The sequence below is a fragment of the Lolium perenne genome, unplaced genomic scaffold (genome assembly GCF_019359855.2).
Source record: "Lolium perenne isolate Kyuss_39 unplaced genomic scaffold, Kyuss_2.0 unplaced26, whole genome shotgun sequence".
In the NCBI taxonomy this organism is placed as follows: Eukaryota; Viridiplantae; Streptophyta; class Magnoliopsida; order Poales; family Poaceae; genus Lolium; species Lolium perenne.
Genome location: NW_027248984.1, coordinates 1,086,752 through 1,108,723, shown reverse-complemented (window position 1 = coordinate 1,108,723; position 21,972 = coordinate 1,086,752). Strand labels below are relative to the sequence as shown.

The 21,972-nt window shown below is 46.3% G+C and overlaps 1 protein-coding gene across 1 annotated transcript; it reads left to right on the top strand.

Annotated features, from left to right (window-relative positions):
* The first annotated feature begins 7,846 nt into the window (after positions 1-7,846).
* Positions 7,847-9,261, top strand: LOC127330321 (protein ALP1-like). Its single transcript, XM_051356574.2, has one exon. It carries the CDS (start codon positions 7,889-7,891, stop codon positions 9,236-9,238), a length of 1,350 nt encoding a protein of 449 aa, XP_051212534.1. The 5' UTR covers positions 7,847-7,888; the 3' UTR covers positions 9,239-9,261.
* The last annotated feature ends 12,711 nt before the right edge of the window (positions 9,262-21,972 follow it).

Genomic DNA, 21,972 nt, shown 5'->3' with positions numbered 1-21,972 from the left:
CTGGATCGTCGGGTATTTCTTTTCTGAGGATATATGATATGTATGCTTGCATCCAAAGAACTTCTACCATCATCACAAGCTCTTGGTCCTCTTCGTCCTCCGTGGTTTCTTTGAGGGGCGCCGAAGTTTTTTCTTCCTTTGCTTTTTTCTGCACCTTTTTCGGCTTCGTGGATCTCTCCGCTATTTCTTCCCAAAATACTCCTGGCGGGATTGGGAGGCACTGCGACCCGATGTTTGCGAGAACGTCGGCTTCATCATTGCTCAATCTACTGATGTGATTTACCTCGCATCCATCAAACAGCTTCTCGAGCTCATTGTACACCTCCTTGTATGCCATCATGCTATCATTGACTGCGTCACATTGGTTCATAACTTGCTGAGCCACCAATTGTGAGTCGCCAAAGATTTTTAATCGAGTTGCACCGCAAGCTTTCGCCATCTTCATCCCGTGTATGAGGGCTTCATATTCTGCTTCATTGTTGGATGCGTTAGGGAACGTCATCCGGAGGACGTATTTTAACTTGTCGCCTTCAGGTGATATAAGTAGCACTCCTGCGCCAGCTCCTTCTACTCTCTTGGACCCATCAAAGTTCATGGTCCAAGTTCTCGACAAATCTGGGGGTCCCGTGTTTTGCAGCTCCATCCACTCTGCAATGAAATCTGGTAAAACTTGCGACTTGATTGCCTTTCTTTTTTCATACGTGATGTCCCGAGGGGAAAGTTCTATTCCCCAAAGGGAGACACACCCTGTAGCTTCTGGATTGTTCAGTATATTTGAAAGAGGTGCTTCGTTGACTACTATTATCGGGTGTGCCGAAAAATAGTGGCGCAACTTCCTTGCCGTTGCAATTACTCCATATGCTAGTTTCTGGTACTGCGGGTACCGCTGTTTGGAAGGTGATAAAACTTCACTGATGAAATATACCGGCCTTTGCACTCCATGGAGTTTTCCTTCTTCTTCTCTTTCGACAACTAGCACCGTGCTAACCACTTGGGGTGTGGCTGCAATGTACAACAGGAGAGGTTCCTTTTCCTTCGGCGCCACCAAGATTGGTGGTGTCGAGATTGTGCGCTTCAGATCCTCAAAAGCTCTATCGGCTTCTTCGTCCCACTGGAATTTCTCCCCTTGTTTTATCAAAGCGTAGAACGGTAACACTTTTTCTCCTAGCCTGGCGACGAATCTGCTCAAAGCTGCGACTCGCCCAGTTAGTTGCTGTATTTCTTTCAACTTTGTTGGCTTCCTCATTGTTACGATAGCTTGTATTTTGTCGGGATTTGCTTCAATCCCTCTTGCTGAAACTAGAAATCCCAGAAGTTCTCCTGCTGGGACGCCGAAGGAGCACTTCGTCGGGTTCAGCTTGAGGCAGAATTTATCGATGTTGTCAAAGGTTTCCTTGAGATCCTCAATCAGCGTCGCCCCCTTTTTTGACGTTATGACGACATCGTTGATGTATACTTGCACGTTTTTCCCAATCTGTGTCGCCAAACACTTCTGCATCATCCTCTGATATGTTGCTCCCGCGTTTTTCAGACCAAAGGGCATTGTTCTATAGCAAAACACGCCGTAAGGTGTGATGAACGCTGTTTTTACTTCATCTTCTTCTTTTAATCTGATCTGGTTATAACCAGAATATGCGTCCAGGAAGGAAAGACGTTCACATCCTGCCGTGGAGTCGATAATTTGATCGATCCTCGGGAGGGGAAGGTGATCCTTTGGACAATGTTTGTTGAGACACGTAAAGTCGACGCACATGCGAAGGACCTTAGTGTTTTTCTTCGGCACCAACACAGGATTTGCTACCCATGTGGCTTCTGTGTGCAACTCCTTGATAAAACCAGCTTCTCTTAGTCGATCGATTTCTGACAGCATAGCCTTGCGATTTGGTTCCGAAAAACGTCGCAAAGGTTGTTTGATTGGTCTCGCTAGTGGATACAAGTTTAGGTGGTGCTCGGCAAGTTCCCTGGGTACTCCTGGCATGTCAGCTGGACACCATGCGAAGATTTTCCAGTTCTCACGGAGGAACTCGACGAGCGCGCTTTCCTATGCGAGGTCCATGTCGTTTGCGATGGACGTCGTCTTTTTCGGGTCTGTCGGGTGAATCTGCACCTCCTTAGAATTTTTCTCAGTATTGAAAGTTGATTCTTTATTTGGCCTTCCAACGTCTGGCAGCACGTCGTAGTCAGTCATACTCCTTGACGCCAAATACTCAGCTTGCATCCCGAAAGTTTCTGATATCCGATGAAAATCCTTATCACATTTATCGGCTAAGGCGAAGCTTCCTTTGACTGTGATTGGTCCCTTAGGTCCAGGCATCCTCCACAACAGGTATGTATAATGTGGTACCGCCATAAATCTAGCATATGCTGGTCGTCCCAACAGAGCTTGATACTGCGACGGAAAATCCACAACTACAAACTCCAGCTTCTCGATTCTATAATTCTCTCGGGTTCCAAACTGAACGTCGAGATTAATCTTCCCCAATGGATAACTTGGTTTCTCCGATGTGATACCATGGAACCTCGTGTCTATTGGCTTCAGGTTTGCTAGGGATATGTTCATCTTCCTCAATGTATCTGCATACATAAGGTTTAAGCTGCTGCCGCCATCTATGAACACTCGGGAGACATCAAATCCCGCAATGACTGCTGGTAGAATAAGTGCTGACTGCCCTGGTCGAGGAACTTGCTGCGGGTGATCTGCTATGGTGAAGCCGATGTCTTGCCCTGACCAATTAAGATACTCGACTGTTGGTGGAGGCATTTTTTTCTGCCATGAACACCTGTCGCGAGATTACTTTCTGAGCCCTATTGGATGGCCTTCCCTTCTGAATCATCGAGACCGCTCCATTAGAGTTAGGATCAACGTAAGGCGGTGGTGGAGGTGCTGCCGCTATTCTGAGCTGGTGTCGATTGTCGTCCGTAATCGCGGGAGGGGGTGGTAAGTGAATCTCACTCCTAGGTTCTCGAGGATTTCTCTGTGCTGCCCGAGCATTAGCATGCTCTGCCCACCTTAACATTGCCTGAAAATTGCGACAATCTTTCTGCAGATGTCCTGACTATCTTTTTCCGTTGCTGTCGAGGAAAAAGTGCATCTGACACGGCCCATTCATCATCTCTTCAGGAGACACGAAAGGCCTCGGGAACCTCGGCCCACTATTTTGCCTATTATTTCGAGAATCATCTCTATTGTCGCCTCACTGCTCATTGCTTCTCTGATAATCATCTCTGTTGTTTCCTCCTGTGTTTGCTCGGAAGCCTGCCGAGATTTGACCTGGAGCGTCATAGCTCAGGTACTGCCGAGGGAATCGTCGCCTTGGCTGATAATTTCGACCGCGGTCTTCCTCTGGCGACCTGTGCCGTTTGTTGTGAACAGCATCTTCTCCATCTGCCCATCTGTTTGCTATTTCCATTAGCGCGGATACTGTCTTTGGGTTGGTCCTCCCCAAGTCCTCGACAAAATCTCCACGCCTGATTCCTGCGACAAACGCATCTATCGCTCTCTCGTCAGATATATTTTCTGCCGAGTTTTTGATGATGTTCCACCTTTGGATATATTTTCTCATTGGCTCGTCTGGCTTTTGTCGGCATGCTCTCAACTCCTCTAACGACGCAGGTTTCTTGCACGTGGACCTGAAGTTCTTGACGAACACGTCCTCGAAGCTTTCCCAGCTGTCGATAGATCCTGGAGGAAGTTTCTTTGTCCAAGACCATGCGGCTCCACTCAAATGCACCTGGATGCTTTGCATAGCTGTTGCTCTGGTTCCTCCTGTGAGCTTCACCGTCTCGAGATAATCAACTAGCCAATCCTCTGGATCTTGAAGGCCGTCGAATTTTTTGAAGTTATCGGGTAACTTGAATCCCGAAGGGACTCGAGTTTTTCGCACTCTCCTCGTGAAGCACGGCAAGCCGCACATATCCTCGTCGTTTAACTCTGGGGACTGCCGATGTTCCCTCCTGCTTTGTCGCGCTCTGTCGACCCTTGCTTGTGCTGCCGTATCCCTTGCTCCACTTGGTCCTTCAGGAGCTGCTGCTGCTGCTGCCGCAGGTCGTGGACTATTTTGCCTTGCTGTTCTTTCGGGAGGTGTTGATACAAACGCCGTCCCCATGGCTCCAACTCCTGCTATCGCCATGTTGTACAGTGTTTCCCTTGGATCTCCTGGAGGTGGTTTAGATGCGAGGATAAAAGCTTGTGTCGCCATATACCCAGCCTCTGGTGTCTTAGGGATGATGTTTCCTCTTGTGTCTATCGACATAAAAGACATGTCGAGGTTTTGGACCAAGTGCTCTCTTTCTCCTTCGGGTACGTGTTGTAACCTCGATCTTGCTCTATTCCGAGCCTCCCTGTGGCTATCACCCGAAGTTCTAGATTGTCGACTCAGCTCTGCCCTTCTCCTGCTGGATGCAGAAGCTGCCTCCTTTTTTCTGTTTAATTCAGCTGTCTGTTTTTCCAATTCCCTTGCAGCTCGTGCGAGCCTATATTGATATGCTTGTAATTCCTCTGGCGTGGCTGTGGTGGCCATTGGTTCTGAGCCATCCATAGCTCTCGCGGCTCTATCCCATGCTGCTTGCGGGAGTCGAACTCTGTCTCGTGGCTGTGGCCCGATATATTTATTGCCTAGACCTCGTCGCAAATTAGAGGGATCAACGTATGGATTTCCCAAATCGTCGAAAGCCTCAGATGTTTCTTCTTGGTCATGGCTTGGCTCTCCGATGACATAAATCTGATGATACTTTGTATTCAGATCTATGTTGGGTTTGGTGACACCATCGTTAAGATTGGCGAAGACCTTGCCCACTGTAGTAGATTTGTCGATGAAGTTGTAGCTGTCGACACTGCTTGAGCCATCGCTTATATATGAGTCCGCAGATGACTCAAACGACATATCGCTGAAGATCTTGACGAGTTTTTCTCTCGCCCTGGTGCTGATGAAGCGTGACGACGAAGTTTCTTCCTCTCCTGATTCGGTTGACGATGTATCGCTTGAAAAATCGGAATCGACCGCCGACGATCCCGACGAAATCGGAATTTCGACACGATACGATCCCTCTTTCTCGACGCGAAAGTGAAACCTTCCGAACGTCATCTCCATAGGCTCCTCCAGATACGCATATGCATCCAAACGGGAGGGCGGGTGAGGAACAAAATCAACAGGACCAGTAGTGATCTGTTTACCTCGATCCATTGCGTTGCTTGCGATTGATGAAGTCGATGATTTTGCGGTTGATGAAGTCGATGATTTTGAACGTGCCATCGAGACCAGATCCTTGACGCCTCTAATCCCCACGGTCGGCGCCAATTGACAAGGTATTAACTTGTCAATGCCTACGGATTGTAGACTAGGGTTTAGTTGGAAGTAGAGGGCAAGTAGATCTCGAAGGTTTCAGCCGAAAAGTACTCGACGATTATGAAACTAGGGTTTGAGAACAATGATTCGATGATTTCTGCGTCCCTCGACTCCCCCTTATATAGGAGGCGGAGCCGAGGGATTCGTGTTGCACAAGTTACAGAGTCCGGGAAGGTTTCTAACTCATCCCGCAAGATTACAAATAACACTTCCTATTACAAATCTAGCTTTCCTTAATAATATCTTGGGTTTCCGAATCTTCTTATTCTTCGGGTAGTGGGCCTTCAGTAAACCCCGGGTACTATCTTCGGCAGGCCCATTTGGGATGCCTATGTCAACCAGAGCCTCTACTAATAACGGAGAGCATGCAAGATCATAAACAACACATAGATAATAGATTGATAATCAACATAGCATAGTATTCTCTATTCATCGAATCCCAACAAACACAACATGTAGCATTACAGATAGATGATCTTGATCATGTTAGGCAGCTCACAAGATCCAACAATGAAGCACAATTAGGAGAAGACGACCATCTAGCTACTGCTATGGACCCATAGTCCAGGGGTGAACTACTCACTCATCACTCCGGAGGCGACCATGGCGGTGAAGAGTCCTCCGGGAGATGATTCCCCTCTCCGGCAGGGTGCCGGAGGCGATCTCCTGAATCCCTCGAGATGGGATTGGCGGCGGCGGCGTCTCTGGAAGGTTTTCCGTATCGTGGCTCTCGGTACTGGAGCTATTATCGACGAAGGCTTCTTATAGTCGGAGAGGTAGGTTTAGGGGCGACGCGAGGGGCCCACACACTAGGGCCGCGCGGCCAGGGGGTGGGCCGCGCCGCCCTGGCGTGTCGCCGCCTCGTCGCCCCACTTCGTTTCCTCCCCGGTGTTCTGGAAGCTTCGTGGAAAAATAAGATCCTGGGCATTGATTTCGTCCAATTCCGAGAATATTTCCTTACTAGGATTTCTGAAACCAAAAATAGTAGAAAACAGCAACTGGCTCGTCGGCATCTCGTTAATAGGTTAGTGCCGAAAAATGCATAAATATGACATAAAGTATGCATAAAACATGTAGGTATCATCAATAAAGTGGCATGGAACATAAGAAATTATCGATACGTTGGAGACGTATCACATCCTCCATGAAAGTATCACCGAAATGATCAAGATAGTTGTCATCGATGAAATCATCCCCTTCTTCATCTTCTTCCATTATAACCCCTCTTTCTCCATGCTTGGTCCAACAATTATAGCTTGGCATGAAACCGTGCCGAAGCAGGTGCAGGTGAACTTCTCTTGAGGAAGAGTAACCCTTCTGATTCTTACAGCCAACACATGGACAGGTAACAAAACCCCCCTGCTTGTTCGCATTAGCCACTACGAGGAAATCTTTCAAACCCGTAGTGAACTCATCGGAGAGTCGGTTACCGTACATCCATTGCCGATTCATCTGCATTATTATTATATAAAGTATATAGTTAACCATCATGCATTTGTTAAACTAACTAGCTAGAAATAATAGAAATTAAACAATAAACTACACACATGCATATTTTATCAATGACACATGAAAGGTTCAAGTTGCTAACAGCGATCGAGGAAAAATAAATGAGAAAGCTCAAGTGTGGCTTGGACACTTCATATCATGTTCCTTTCAATCTCTCGGGCATTTCATCGAACACCTTGTGTGCATAAGAGGAACCAAAATCAAACCCACCACCCACTTGTGAAGATTGTGAAGAAAGTGGCACCAAATGGCTAAGTGAGTGTGCTGAACGGGTATATGTAGGGGAGGGGCTTTAGTCGCGGTTGGCCTGGCCAACCGCGACTAAAGCCTCCCGTGCACCAGCTGGCCACCGAGCGCCCTGGGCCCAGGCCTTTGGTCGCGGTTCGCCTCCCGAACCGCGATTAAAGATCCCATTAGTCACGGTTCGTATATTTTGGGGACTAATGGGGATGGATGGAAGGCCCTTTTTCTACCAGTGGGTGGAAAAGTAGGGCGTGATGGCTGGGTTGGCAGCGGACCATCGCGTTGATGATGATAATGCCATGACTCGGTGATCACATCGCATGTTTAGCGGAGGTGGTGAGCGATCTGGTCCCAGAATCGGTGTTTACCAAAGTTCACGTTCTCGCGGAGAAGGATCCTTATACACAGCTAGCAATTCACTATAACCCTTAGGCTGATGCCAACGCGGGCGGCAGCGCGGGCGCTAGCGGCGGCGACGGGGCGAGAGAGGGGCGAGAGGCAAGCGGCAGGCGACGGCGCGGGCGCCCGACGGTAGTGCCCGCTACCGCCCGGCTAACGCCTGCGTTGGGGGCGAGAGTGAGGCGAGAGAGTGGCGGTAGCGAGGCGGCAGCGTTGGCGGCGCGGGGCGAGAGAGGGGCGGGCGAGAGCGGGCGGTAGGCGGGCGTTAGGCGGGCGATAGGCGGGCGAGAGGAGGGCGAGAGAGGGGCGGTAGTGTGTAACGGCTAGCTGAGGTGGCGCAATCTGATTCGTCCACCTCAGCTAGCCGTTGGGGTTCAAAAAATCCTGAAAAAATGCCAAAACCCCCTATAAATACCCCCCATATGGTTTCACTCATTCCACACCTCACTTCATCAGCTCCACTCTCCATTTCCACTCCTCTCAACGCCATGTCTTCGTCTAGCAGCAGTTCGAGCGACGGAATGGAGGGTGATATGATCGAGCAGTTCCAGGAGGAGTATGAGGAGGAGATGCTCAACGAGGAGGTGGTGCCAAGACGTCGACGCCGCCGAGAGTTCATCAGGCATGATCGTCTGGGTGCCCACGATCGGCTCTTCGAGGACTACTTCGCCGACGACTGCAACTATCCTCCGAGCTACTTTCGGCGAAGGTGTCGGATGAGGCGATCCCTTTTTCTGCGCATTGTGGATAGATTGGGTGAATACTCTCCGTATTTCACCCAAAGAGTTGATGCTCTCAACCGTGCTGGTTTTTCTCCCCTACAAAAGTGTACTGCGGCTTTGCGTCTGTTAGCTTATGGAGCCGCTGCAGATACGATAGATGAGTGGCTTAAGTTAGCTAGACAAACTTCATCAGATTGTCTAGATAGATTCTGTGAAGGCATCATTGACTGTTACGGGGAGACGTTTTGCCGTCGCCCAACTGTGGAGGATACTCAGCGTCTGTTAGCGAAAGCCGAGGAGCGTGGCTTTCCGGGCATGTTAGGGAACATCGATTGCATGCATTGGCAGTGGAGGAATTGCCCAGTGGCTCATGCTGGTCAATTCACAAGGGGAGACATCAAACACCCTACCATAATCTTAGAAGCCGTGGCGTCGTATGATCGTTGGATCTGGCATGCCTTTTTTGGAGTGGCCGGGTCCAACAACGACATCAATGTACTCAACCAGTCGCCGTTGTTCACTGATGTGCTTAGGGGAGAAGCACCCGTAGTGAACTTCACGGTGAATGGACACGAGTACCACTATGGTTACTACCTTGCCGATGGCATCTACCCCTCCTGGCCGGTGTTCATGAAAGGTGTTACTCTTCCACAAAGTGAAAAGCATCGAGTGTTCACTGCTGCTCAATCAGTTTGGCGCAAAGATGTCGAGTGTGCCTTTGGAGTGCTGAAGGCTAGGTTCAACATTCTAGCAGTTCCGGGACGCTCCTACTCGAGGCGTACTCTTGGGTTGATCATGCGTGCATGTGTCATTCTGCACAACATGATCATCGACGATGAGCGTGGTACAAATTTGGACAACATCTATGAGACAGTTGCTTCAAATGTCGGCCCTGCAATACACCACCATGCACCACCAAGCCTAGCAGCCAGGATTCAGATGGACACCGAAATGAGGGAGTCACCGATGTATACACAGCTCCAGCATGATTTGATTGAGCATGTGTGGGCTAATTCCTAGATTATGTAATTTTTTCAAATTTTTATGTAATCTTTTCAAATTTTTATGTAATTTTTTCTATGATGTAATCGGTAACAATTTTAGTTCAATAAAATAATTTCCTTGCATTATTTATGTTGTTGTAATCTGAAAAAGAAATGCTGATGTCGAGGAGAGAGAAAAGCTGACGTGGAGAAAAGAGAAGTAAAGCTGGCACTATAGCCTGTGCATTGGCACCATGGGGTGAGAGTGGGGTGAGAGTGGGGTGAGAGTGAGGAAAAAAGCTGACGTGGCGGGTGAAAGTGTAGTGGTGCATTGGCACCAGCCTTATCGTGTAGGTTATAGTAGTGTATCTCGTGGTCCGGCCCTAATGTGTCTCTTGGCCGGCAGCCACATCGGCCGACCGGCCGGCAGCTAAGCCACACTATCACACGAATAGAAGCTGCGTTGGACGACCACTGCAGTACATGGTGCCATATGTCCATGTGTACACATGGCGTGGCTTTTCCAAAAAGAACACACTACTTACCTCTAACAAAGAACAATGGTTTGACCTTATGAGGACGACATATCCAATCGGATAAGTGATATATTTTTGGTTCTACAGTGACCGTACTAAGATATTCGTATACACGAGTGCGGCCAACAATACATAAACTACTAAAATATCTGGAGCAGACACCACCAAATCAGCTAGGTTCTCACATAAAGTTATGGGCCTGTCGATCAAGATAGACGTGATAATGCAGGCTACCCATATTGACACGTCGATCCATGTTTACAAACTTTTTTTTTTTGAACGGCTCAACGGTGGGGCAAACACCCACCTGAAACTTTTTTCATTATTTCCAAAACACAGGCGAGATACAACGGAATGAGTACAAAGTTATTACAGGGGACACACGGGGGAAACTCACGCACACACGAGGCTAAACGAGCGAGTTTAAGGCCTCACACACGCTCGCACACCAAGCTTCCACGGGCAGACGGGGCAGTTTCTTGGGGAGGCGGTTGAGCCAGAGCATGCAGTGGGCGCTGACCATGGATGAGAGTTGTCGAGGCGGGGTCAGGACATTGTCGAACACCTTGCGGTTCCTGCTCTTCCAGACGATCCAAAGGACGAGCAGGATGACGGTGTGTCGCGTCGCGTCATGGAGGTGAATGATTGGCGCCCCGAAGATATCACAGATTCCTTCGAGATCGTTAGCAATAGCAGTGGCCGGCACACCCAACGCGGCCCGAAGTGGGCCGAGTCGGGGGCAAGAGAATAACATATGGTGCAGCTCTTCAGGGGCGGAGCAGAACGGACATGCATCGGAGGTGAGGCAGCCTAGGCGATGGAGGAAAGCACGCGTTCTGGTGTTGCCGTGGCGAGCGATCCAGAAAAAGATCCGGACCTTCGTCGGTGCGAAATTATCCCAGTTCACGTTGTTGAGCGGGAGCGAAACTCCAGAGATCAGCAGGAGGTTATAGACGTCAGAAGACCGGAAGGCGCCACCACCGGGGAGACTGCGGGCATCAATACCACCAGCAAGGCGAACCTCACGCATGGCCGCAGAGACAACATCGAGCTCCATCTCTGCCACGGCTGTCAATCGAGGTTGGAGCGGGAGGAGTAGCCCGGAGGCACGCAGAGCGTCAGCGACGGAGATTGTGGGCTGGGTGCAGTGCGAGAACAACGCGGGGAGGCGGGCGAACAGGGGGCCAGCATTGTGCCAGTTGTCTAGCCAGAAGGAGACAGTGACGCCAGACCCCGCGGCAACGACCGTGAGCTGGCGGTAGAGAGCGAACACTTTCTTGAAGGTGCGCCAAATGGGGGTGTCAAGAGCGGATGGGGCCTGAGCGATACCAAACTCCCCGTACCAGCGGCGTACCCAACGCGCCCATGGGGTGATTTCGCCAGAGAACAACTTATGCACGAATTTCATGAGCAAGCACAGGTTCTGGCAGCGCAAGTCGCGGACGCCAAGGCCCCCTCGGAGCGTGGCCTGCAAACCTCGCGCCACGCAACCTGGCAGTCACCCCCTGAGCATTGAGACCGTCCTTTCCAGAGCATACCGCGCCACGGCCGGTCTGCACGGTCGACGGTGGTGCCGTGAAGGAGGATCACAGACATGGCGTGTGATGGGAGCGCGGAGAGCACGGCATCAGTTAGGATGAGACGGCCGCCAGAGGGAAGGAGCGAACCTTTCCACCCAGGGGCGCGCTTCTCCAGCTTGACAACAAGGTGGTCGAGGTCGCAGACACGCAGCTTAGACGCGGTGAGCGGCAACCCGAGGTACCTCTGGGGGAAAGCAGCTAACGGGCATGCGAGGTTTTCATTAAAAATTATCGATGACTATAAACTGTTCAATAATCATGCGTGTACAACCATCTTTACGTGCACAAATCAGGGCCTCTACAAATCACCAAACCATTTATCATACATGAGCATGCACTATATAAGAGGTACATGTCCTCGGAAAAGGAAGGGACTACTCACGGTCAAAAACTAATATCGGGGATGTCTTTTTAATTTTTGAAATGAACATATAAATTTGTGTGAAGCATAAAAAGGCGAAGCTACTAGCCAAACATAATTTATTAACCAAATGTGCTTTGGTGGAACTTTAGTGACTATGATGGCACTCAACCACGGCTAGCCGTCGTGTTCTCCGATTTTGAAGGGAATTCAAAGCTTATGTCCATTTGGAAAAAAAAATAGTTACAACTTATTTGCAACTTCCACAAACCTAATTTACAACGCAAATTCAACGGCTGAGGACTTAACCGAGCCCTAACTTAATTCTCATCTATTTTTCGGTATATCCATGTGCAACTCCCACACCATTAAGAATCACACACACACCAAGATGAGAATTAGCTGGGGGGCTCACGGACACAAATCCAAATGCTTCCCCGCATCTCTCTCTCTCGTGTATTTTTTTGTATTCCACCGTGACAAACTAGACTGGTTATTTGTTTTGATTTAAAAGGTATTGTTGTGTAGAAAAATAGTTGTTAAACATGAAAGATTGCTGCACTAGCCAATTGAACCAAAAGTCCGAACTAATGGAAAGAGACTAGTCATTGTATTTATATTCAACACTCCCCCTCACGTCTAGGCTATTTTAGTCCTTAGTGTGGGTTCGATGCAAGCCGCGGAATATTTTTTTTCTTTTTTTTCTAAAACTGCATGAGCAGGGTCTTGAACTTGAGACCTCTTGGCTCTGATACCATAAAAGATTGCTGCACTAGCCAATTAAACTAAAATTCCAAACTAATGGAAATAGACTAAGCATTGTATTTATATTCAACAAAACAAACAGTAAATAGGCCAAAGCTCTATAGAAAATCTCGATCATCATAAATCCACATGATTTCCAAGTGTGCAGAAGACTTACACGTTAAAACATGAATTCAGTCTTCATGGATTTGCTAGTGATGAGTTACCCACTTATCTTGACCTTAGTTTCACAACGGACTCATATGGAGAAGCATAGCTACGTTTGAAGCAGCAAGTGCCATAAAATGAGTTCACTGAACGAAAACTACAAACGGAGGCCGAGCTCCATGTAACCCTTTATTTATGAAAATTCGGAAATCATAGTTTTAAGTTTTAAAAAAAATCTTTAAAAAAATCCTGAATGTAGAAAATGATGAAATCTACAAACGTGCAAATTCTCAACTTGAAATTCTTTGTATTGTAGACTACACAAAAATAACAAAATCTGACAGGTTTTATAGTTTTGAAATGTGCACTATTCACTATTCTCAGATCCACACAATTGTCATTTTTGTGTAGCCTAAAGTACTAAGAATTTCACATAAGATTTTGCATGTTTGTAGATTCTATCATTGACTACATCCAAGATTTTTTTTCATATTTTTTTGAAACTTAAAAATATGATTTCCGAATTTTTAAAAATAAAGAGCTATATGTAGCTCGATCTCCATTTATCCACTCTCATTCACTGAAGTCATTCAAAACTGAACTAATAGAGTTGATGCATGTTTTGCTGAAAGATTGGGTACATAGCTACAGGAAGACCCATGGGTATGACCTTAGGGAGTCAAGTTTGATATCACGTAAGTTCCACTTATACTGCATTTGATTTTCCTAGTGCAAATTTTGAGATCAAAATTTACACTAGAAAAGGCAACATGTACTATAAATGAAACTTAGGTGGGATCCCACTTGACACCTTATATGACATATGTCTCGTTATGACATGGCAGCCAAAAGTTACGAGAAGGTCATAGTTAATTAGCGAAACTATGAGTTACCATGCATGCCATGACATTTTAAAGAAAATTGGGTCCACAAGTGGAGTGGGAAAATAGACAAATCAGACGGCGAATGGCCACAAACATCTATTACTTACGACAGACTACAGTTCAGAATTATTTTCTCGGACTTCTAGTTTTGTTTATTGAATTGTGGATCTTAGTTTGAACTCAGAAGTTTGTGACATGAGAAATAAATCCTATATTAATGTTGTCTTGATTCCGAGCTCCTTATAATTGATACTCCTTAGTACTGGGGCTTTATGCGCATCACAGGAAGGCACCAGAAACGAACTACTGGATTTATATCAGCTAATATTAATTGGCATATTGATGTACCTGCAAGTATGGATCAAACATATGGTAGTAGTAGTATCTGGAAGTGTAGACAAATCTACGGGATATAAAATATTTTCCAGGATATATTAAGTACTCCCAATAACTCTAAAACAATATGCATCCGAAACTGTATCTTGTTTCCAAATAGATGACATTTTCGGAATGTATGCATGCAATCAAATATTTGAACTTTGAATTTTTAATATATACAGATGTTATTAGATTGATCACATGAGACTGAAAGGTACAAGGTATATATCTTGGTTCCCCGTGCATCAGTACATATCTAGATTAAGATACATCATGTCACGTCCCGAAACCGGGCCTAGTCGTGACAACGCCACATATTTATAACTTTGCGATTATAAACATGTAAGGCTTAGAATAAACATATTTATAAAGCTAAAACAACACTCTGTTCATTATCTTTTCTACTACATGAATCAAGATACAATATTTATTTCCCCCTTCCCGTAGTACTACTCCTACGCTCTGCCATCATCTCCAAATCGTGCTCACTTCTGCAAAAGAAATGGAAGTGGCAAGGGTGAGTATGAGGGCATACTCAGCAAGTAGATACAACAAGGAAACAATACACGATCAAGAGATTAGCGGAAATCAAGGGATAATAACAAACTGTCAGTCGGACCCGGATATCATAGATACAACAAAGGAGTGGAACTCGGAAATGGACAAGGAATATATTGGCATCACACATGACAGCAAGCTTCCCAACCCGGGAGTCACAGGGGGGAATATCCACACTTTTACGCTCTGCAGAGGGGTACTCCGACATCAACAGTCTTGACTAGCTTCACCGACGCTAGCCAAGCAGTGTCCTTTTACCCGCTAAGACCCGGACACTCCGACCTACTGATGTCGGTCGCTCCTACGGATCCATCACCGACACGTTCCCGAACAGAGGCCGTCCCCAGCGGAGAACACAGACAGTCTGTGGTGACCCTGCATACCACTGCATGTTGTAGTATGCCAGTCGTTGACATAACATTCACGAAGTACCATTCCGCAAATATCACATCCCTCAGAGTAGTACAACAGAACATAGCAAGGTCCATAACTCATTCACATATTATTACAATCATCATACCCAAGTCGTCTCGGAGCTCCTCTTGGGTCCTAAGAGGATAACTCCTGGGTTCGAGGCGAACCCAACTTAACTTACAATACCATTGTCTCATTAAACTAAACATTTATTTATTCGAGCAGCTCCATAGTAAGAGTCTGTGCTGCTCGGCTTCTACTACTCATCAGATATCTCTAGGCTTGTTCTCCTCCGGAAGCCTCCCCGGATCCGTAGACTATGATATAGTCTACGCCTTCAACTCCACCTGAGAGGTCAGGTTCATCGTAGCCGATGATCTCGGCTCCATCATTGCTGTTGTAGTCCTCCTCCAGATGATTCAGACAATCTAAGCAGGGGATTTAAGAGTGGTATGAGTACGAGCGTACTCAACAAGTTCATTATAGATAAGAGGTGTTTAATGCACTAGCTACGATATTAGACCAGAAAGTCTAATACCAATGCAAGTTTTGATAAACATTTCTTCAAGAGATTGCTTTTATTACAAAGAGCTATGTCCGTCAGTCTTCACCGGTTTACTAGAACTTCATGGAGCTCCTTTCCGGCCGCGTTCGCAGTTCCTCAATCCCGGAACAGGGAGTGACAGGTCACAGTTCTTTACACTCTGCAGAGGTGTGTTGCTTTACCCATAAGAGATCTTAACCTTGGTGCCAACCGGGCAGCTTTCCCGTCCACACTTCCTTAGGTGTGAGGCCCGGTATAAGGTCTAGCCAATCATGTTCCTCCGCTACCTCGAACACCCACCCTTTGTTGCATGCCCCGACCCTGGGTCCTCGCCGGTCCCATTATTCCCACTCAGGGGTGGACCCCGACCACGACGACAGTTTGGGATCGAACCAAACTCCTTCGCCGGTAGCTGCAACCCATCATAGACCGCAATACCGTGGGGACTTAAGGCTTCCCCAGCCTACCGCTTGCACTTCGAGCGACAAGTGTCTACGGACTATGCCGTGGGGACTTAAGGCTTCCCCAGCCTACCGCTTGCCCTGACAGATACAAGTGTCTACGGTAAAGCGCATCCGTTGATGAACGAGAGGTGGAAACACTTTTGACTACTCCGTCCCACTCCGGATCTTATGGTTAACACGGATATTACGGCACAAGAATCACTGGCGACATTTGTTGTTTAATCCTAGATGGATATAAGCCCGTGCAATGGAACCTCCACCATATCAACACAATCCATGGTTCCATTGCCCACCACATAGTCATATTCATAGTTATGAAAGTAGTGGTTTTGATTTTTTATGCAATAGTGATAACCATAATACTTTGCAAGTAATTTGATAGAAATACTCAAATGACATGAGCAAGTGATGAACTTGCCTGAACACTGCAAAGTTCTGCAGTTGGTAGGTATGGACTGACCCTTGTCCTCTTGTTCTGAAAAATAGCATCATTGTCCGATAAGGGCAATGGTTAAAGAAGCAATTATGCATGGTTCCATTTTTAGGGTTTGTTCCCCTCCCTTCCGATGTCGTTGTTATTTTATGAGAGGTTAATACTAAGAATGATTTGGGGATCCATGATTTAAAGTAAAATCCAACCTTGAAATGTTGTCAAGGTGTTTTTTTTTAGAGTCCAAATGGATTTATGGACTTATTTTCATTATTGAAAATAACATATATGATTTAAATGATTATTTAAATCATCAAATTTGAACTTATTCTTGTTTAACTTCAAAAATTCTATTTCTTATTTTATTATGATAGAGATTTTTATACTGAGTGGTTTTCATATTTTTAATTATTTTTTGGAGCTGTTAAACATTTAATATGAATTTTCAAAGTTTCAGTATTTATAGAATTTGGGAAATACCAAATTTGCCCCTGGGCCCACCTCTCAGTGGAGCCCAGCGGGTTGGGTTAGACCAGCTCGGGTCCAACCGACCCGAGCGGTCGCTCACTTCCTTCCCCACCACGCCGCCTCGACGAACCCTAATCCCCTTCTCTCTGGCGACCTGTGTCGCCCTCGCCGTCGCCGGCTGATTCCGGCGAACTCCGACCGCCATGGCCCTCGCCATGGGGCGCAATCGAACCGCCTCGTGACGCCGGTCCTTCTCATCCGCGTTGATCTGGAGCTGGCGTTGCTCCCGCTCGTCCCCGACCCCCTCGCCGTGGCTAGGGTTACGGGATCCGTGACGATCTCACTGCTTCCAGGGGTTCCAGGCGTGATGGCGCCGCCGTGGGCCTCGCCGCAGTGGTGCGGGGTGCTGCGGCGCTTGTCTGAGCGTGGCCTGGCCTGGCCAGGTGCTACCGTGCACTCAGCACGCGCCGCCGTGGCCGCCATGGCCGCGACTAATGTCTGCTCGCCTCGGTACGTGCGCCACCCTCACTCTCGCTCTCTCTTTCTCTCTTGCCGGTCCTTCTTCTCCATCCTCTAGCTACGCCCACGGCTACTCCACCTCGTGGAGATGCCTGCCGTGCTTCTTATTTATCGTACTGTACTAGCTGTGCTTGCTGTTGCTGTGCTTGCTGCTAAGTGCTACTGCTATCTCTGTGTAAGAATTTCTAGCCTAAGCACTTGCTGTGCTAGTACTGCTTGCTTAATTCCATTCTTGTGCCTCTGTTCTTGTTGATAATCTAGCCAGATCCTCAAGTGTGTTAGTTTCAATTGCTATGGCTTGATTATAGTGTATAGTTCTTGCAGAATTGCAAGTGCCTGAGCTGCTGTGACTAATTCCTGTGCTCAAATTCATTAGCATGCTCATCTGGGCATTGCTGTTGGCTTACTGGTATGATTAAAGAATGAGCACCAAGTGGTTTATTTGTTTATTATGATCCAGTGGTTCATCAAACCTTTGATGTGCTTCTGGATACAATTATAAAGCCTGATTCACTTATCTGTGATGCAATTGTTCAGTTATTTAATTATCTGTTCATGTGTTAATTACTTGGAATGAGTTCTAGCATGCAGTAACATGCTCTAGCAAGCTTCTGGTGATCATATGATCACCAGTTGCTTGTAAAAGCTGCTCTTTGTGGTCTATGGCTCACTGTTGCTCACTCTGTGCTGTGTGTGTATCACACAGGCTTAACCTGGTGTATATTGTTGTTGGCCTAAGCAACTGCTGTTGCCTGCACTGATCCATTGGATCACTGCAAAGCCTTGGTGCTTTGATTTATTAGCTTTGTTCACTTATCTGTGTTGCCTGAATTTTTCTGAAGTGGATAAGTGATGTGAGCTACTCTGCAGTTGTGATCATCTAATTAATTGTGACAGGCTAGATGGATGCCAACCTTCAGTTGTGTACCCTAGCTCTCTACTGAATCCAAATGGATAATGAGGTATAGGTTCTTGTGCTGGCTTAGGGTTGAGGTGGCCCTGGCAGCACTTGTGTTGCTGTCCTGGTTGCTCCCCTATCTGTGATTTGCCATAGTTTGTGTTGGCTGGCTGGAATAGAGTAGTTGTTCTCTGGCTTGATCCAATCTTGGACTTCCAGTGACCTTTTGGTGTTGACAAAATATATATATAGACAGGTAATTGTCTATAATCTGATGGCCTAGCTAGCTGTAGGTGCTTAGTGAGTGGTTTAGGCTAACTATGGTTTCATTCTTGGCTGGATTCCTCTAGTTATGCATGGATTTGCATAACTGTTGTTCCCAAGGGATGTTAACCTATTGGTCTTACCCATCTGTGCTTGCACCAAATGGCTTGGTAGCCAAATGATGACACACACAGGGTAATCTACCCTTCTGTGCTCCAGTGATGCATTGTATGCTTAATTATGAGCAAGATATGATCTTGCTCAGGCTTTTGTGTGGTATACCTCACTCCAGCTCCTAGATTGTTTGTTGGTGTAGAGGATTGCTTCTGGGTTGCTCTTGTGATTGACTTACTTGCCCTGCTCCTCCTGGTGATCTTGTTTTGATTTAATGGTGAGATTGAGCAAATGGAACAAAGACCGGTCGTTCCCCTTGTTCAAGCTGTTCTTGGTGTTCTTGGTAACTTACCCCTTCAGCCTGTCGATGGATGAGCAAAAGGCTAGGGTTTGGGCTCTGGAAAGGTTAAATATGGTGCCTCCATGCTCTCCCTGGTCGACAGCTTGGTTCTGGTCACTTTGGTGACTCACTGATGTTGTGTGTGTGTTGTGCCACATGCACAAGCAGTGCCTGGGTGTTGAGCATGCACACCTGATGTGTGTGCTGCTTGTGTGTCTGTGTGAACCAGATCCTGTGAACTTGTCTTTGGAGAGGATCAGCTCGGCAGCCTGATCATATCCCCTCATTTTGCTTTATTTATTAACCTGCCAAGTGGCTTTGCCACTTGGCTTAATTCTGTTTTTGGCTTTGATTTGTGCAGGGATCATCAATTGAGCAAGATGGACAAAGACTTCATCAAATACAAGATCAAATGAGGATGACCTTGTAGAATTTAGACTAGGACTATTAACTTGTAATTTTTCTTTATTTTCCTTTCTTCTATTCTGCCCATTTGTGTAATGTGTTGTATTATTCTTTTATTTCACTTATGAATATTGTAATGACATTGTAATGTGTGTGATGATCAATAAAGCTCAAAGTTTTCTCTAATGAGCTTTACTTTAATATAATTGTTCATCTTATTTATTATTGATCATTTACTTAATGAATTTCCTCGATTGAATTATTTAAGTAATTATTTAATGTTTGAATTTGAAATTCAAATTCAACCTTGGTTTGAATTCAACCATGTCATATCATTTGGAATTCAATCAAGCAAACTCTCCTCTCTCATCTCAAAACCCTAACTAGTGAAGTGAGAAGCAAGTTTGTCGCACTCTCGAAACCCTAACCCTGTAAGGTGTCGAGAGAGAAACTTGTCCCCCTTCGATGCAGTTTTTGTTTAAAAGCGCGAAATTTCCCCAGAATTTACTATGCAATGCACATCCCTTTCTAAAATCTACCCCTCGATCGTCTCTAAACCTGGGACATTACAGTACTCATGCAAGATCGGAAAGTGATATCTTATGGATCGAGGCAACTCAGACCTCATGAAGTGAACTATCCAACGCATGACTTGGAATTAGCAGCGGTCGTTTTTGCACTCAAAACTTGGAGACATTTTCTCTATGGAGCTAAGTGTGAGCTCTATACAGACCATAAAAGCCTCAAATATTTCTTCACTCAGAAGGAACTCAATATGAGGCAGAAAAGATGGCTGGAATTGATCAAGGATTATGATCTGACGATCAACTATACACCAGGGAAGGCTAATGTTGTAGCAGATGCCCTGAGTAGGAAGAGTACCGGAGGAGTGGAACAAGAAATATCACCGGAGTTGAGGAAGGAAATAAGCCAAGCCCAAATACAACTCTGGGAGAAGGAAGCCCATGAAGGATTATCGGCGTTGCAAGTAGCCGACGAACTTAATGTTAACTTGAAGAATGAGATAATGATGGGTCAGATGGACGATCCATTCATTGTAGAGGAGATGAGGAGAATAGATGAGGGAAGACCATCAGAATTTCACCGTGGAGAATCTGGATCTTTGTGGTTCCAGAAGAGGATTTGCGTTCCGGATATTGCGGAAATTAAGGAAGTAATACTCCGGGAAGCTCATCAAACACCCTATTCCATACATCCGGGAAGTACAAAGATGTACATGGATTTAAAGGAACTATTTTGGTGGAATAACATGAAGAGGGAGATAGCACAATATGTGGCAGAATGCCATACCTGTCAGAGAGTGAAAGCAGAACACCAGAGTCCGGCAGGGAAGTTACAACCTTTACCTATTCCAGAGTGGAAATGGGAAGAGATAGGGATGGATTTCATCACCGGACTACCCATGACTAATAAAAAGAAGGACATGATATGGGTAATCGTGGACCGGTTGACGAAAAGTGCACACTTCTTAGCGGTAAACCAGCAGGATAAAGGAGAGAAACTTATTGATCTTTATATCAAAGAGATCGTAAGTAAGCATGGAGTGCCAAGGAAGATAGTGTCGGATCGAGGATCCGTATTCACATCAGCATTCTGGAAGCAACTTCACGAAGCTCTAGGATCCAAGTTGGATTATAGTACCGCGTATCACCCACAAACAGGCGGACAAACTGAGAGAACCAATCAGATCTTAGAAGATATGCTTAGGGCTTGTGCCCTAGACTTCGGAGGATCATGGGAGGAGCATCTACCTTTAGCAGAGTTTTCATACAACAATAGTTACCAAAGCAGCATCAAGATGGCACCATTTGAAGCTCTGTATGGAAGAAAGTGTAGATCACCCATATGTTGGTATGAAGCCGGAGCAAGCAAAGAGTTCAACCCTGATTATGTCAAGGAAAAACAACAAATCATCGACATTATCAGAGACAGACTCAAGATAGCCCAGAGTCGGCAAAAGAGTTACGCCGATCAGAAGAGAAGGACGTGGGAGCCACAAGTTGGAGACATGGTTTATCTTAAGGTAAGCCCGATGAAAGGACTCCAGAGGTTTGGAGTAAAAGGGAAACTCAGTCCTAGATATATAGGACCTTTCAAGATACTGAGTCAGAATCGAGGTTTAGCCTTTGAGTTGGATCTACCGGGAAGGTTAGCTCAAGTTCATAATGTATTCCATGTGTCACAACTTCGGAAATGTTTGAAGACCCCAGATGAACCAATATCACATGAGGAGCTCGAGTTACAACCAGACTTGACATACATCGAGAAGCCAGCCAAGATTCTCGAGGAAAGCTGGAAACAACTCAGAAATAAGGCGATCAAGTATTGCAAGATACAATGGAAGCACCACCCCGAGAGGGAAGCCACCTGGGAAAAAGAGGAAGACCTGAGGAAAACATACCCCGAGCTGTTCAGGTATTACAACCACAACTTCGGGACGAAGTTTTCTTTAAGGGGGAAAGGCTGTAATGTCCCAGGTTTAGAGACGATCGAGGGGTAGATTTTAGAAAGGGATGTGCATTGCATAGTAAATTCTGGGGAAATTTCGCGCTTTTAAACAAAAACTGCATCGAAGGGGGACAAGTTTCTCTCTCGACACCTTACAGGGTTAGGGTTTCGAGAGTGCGACAAACTTGCTTCTCACTTCACTAGTTAGGGTTTTGAGATGAGAGAGGAGAGTT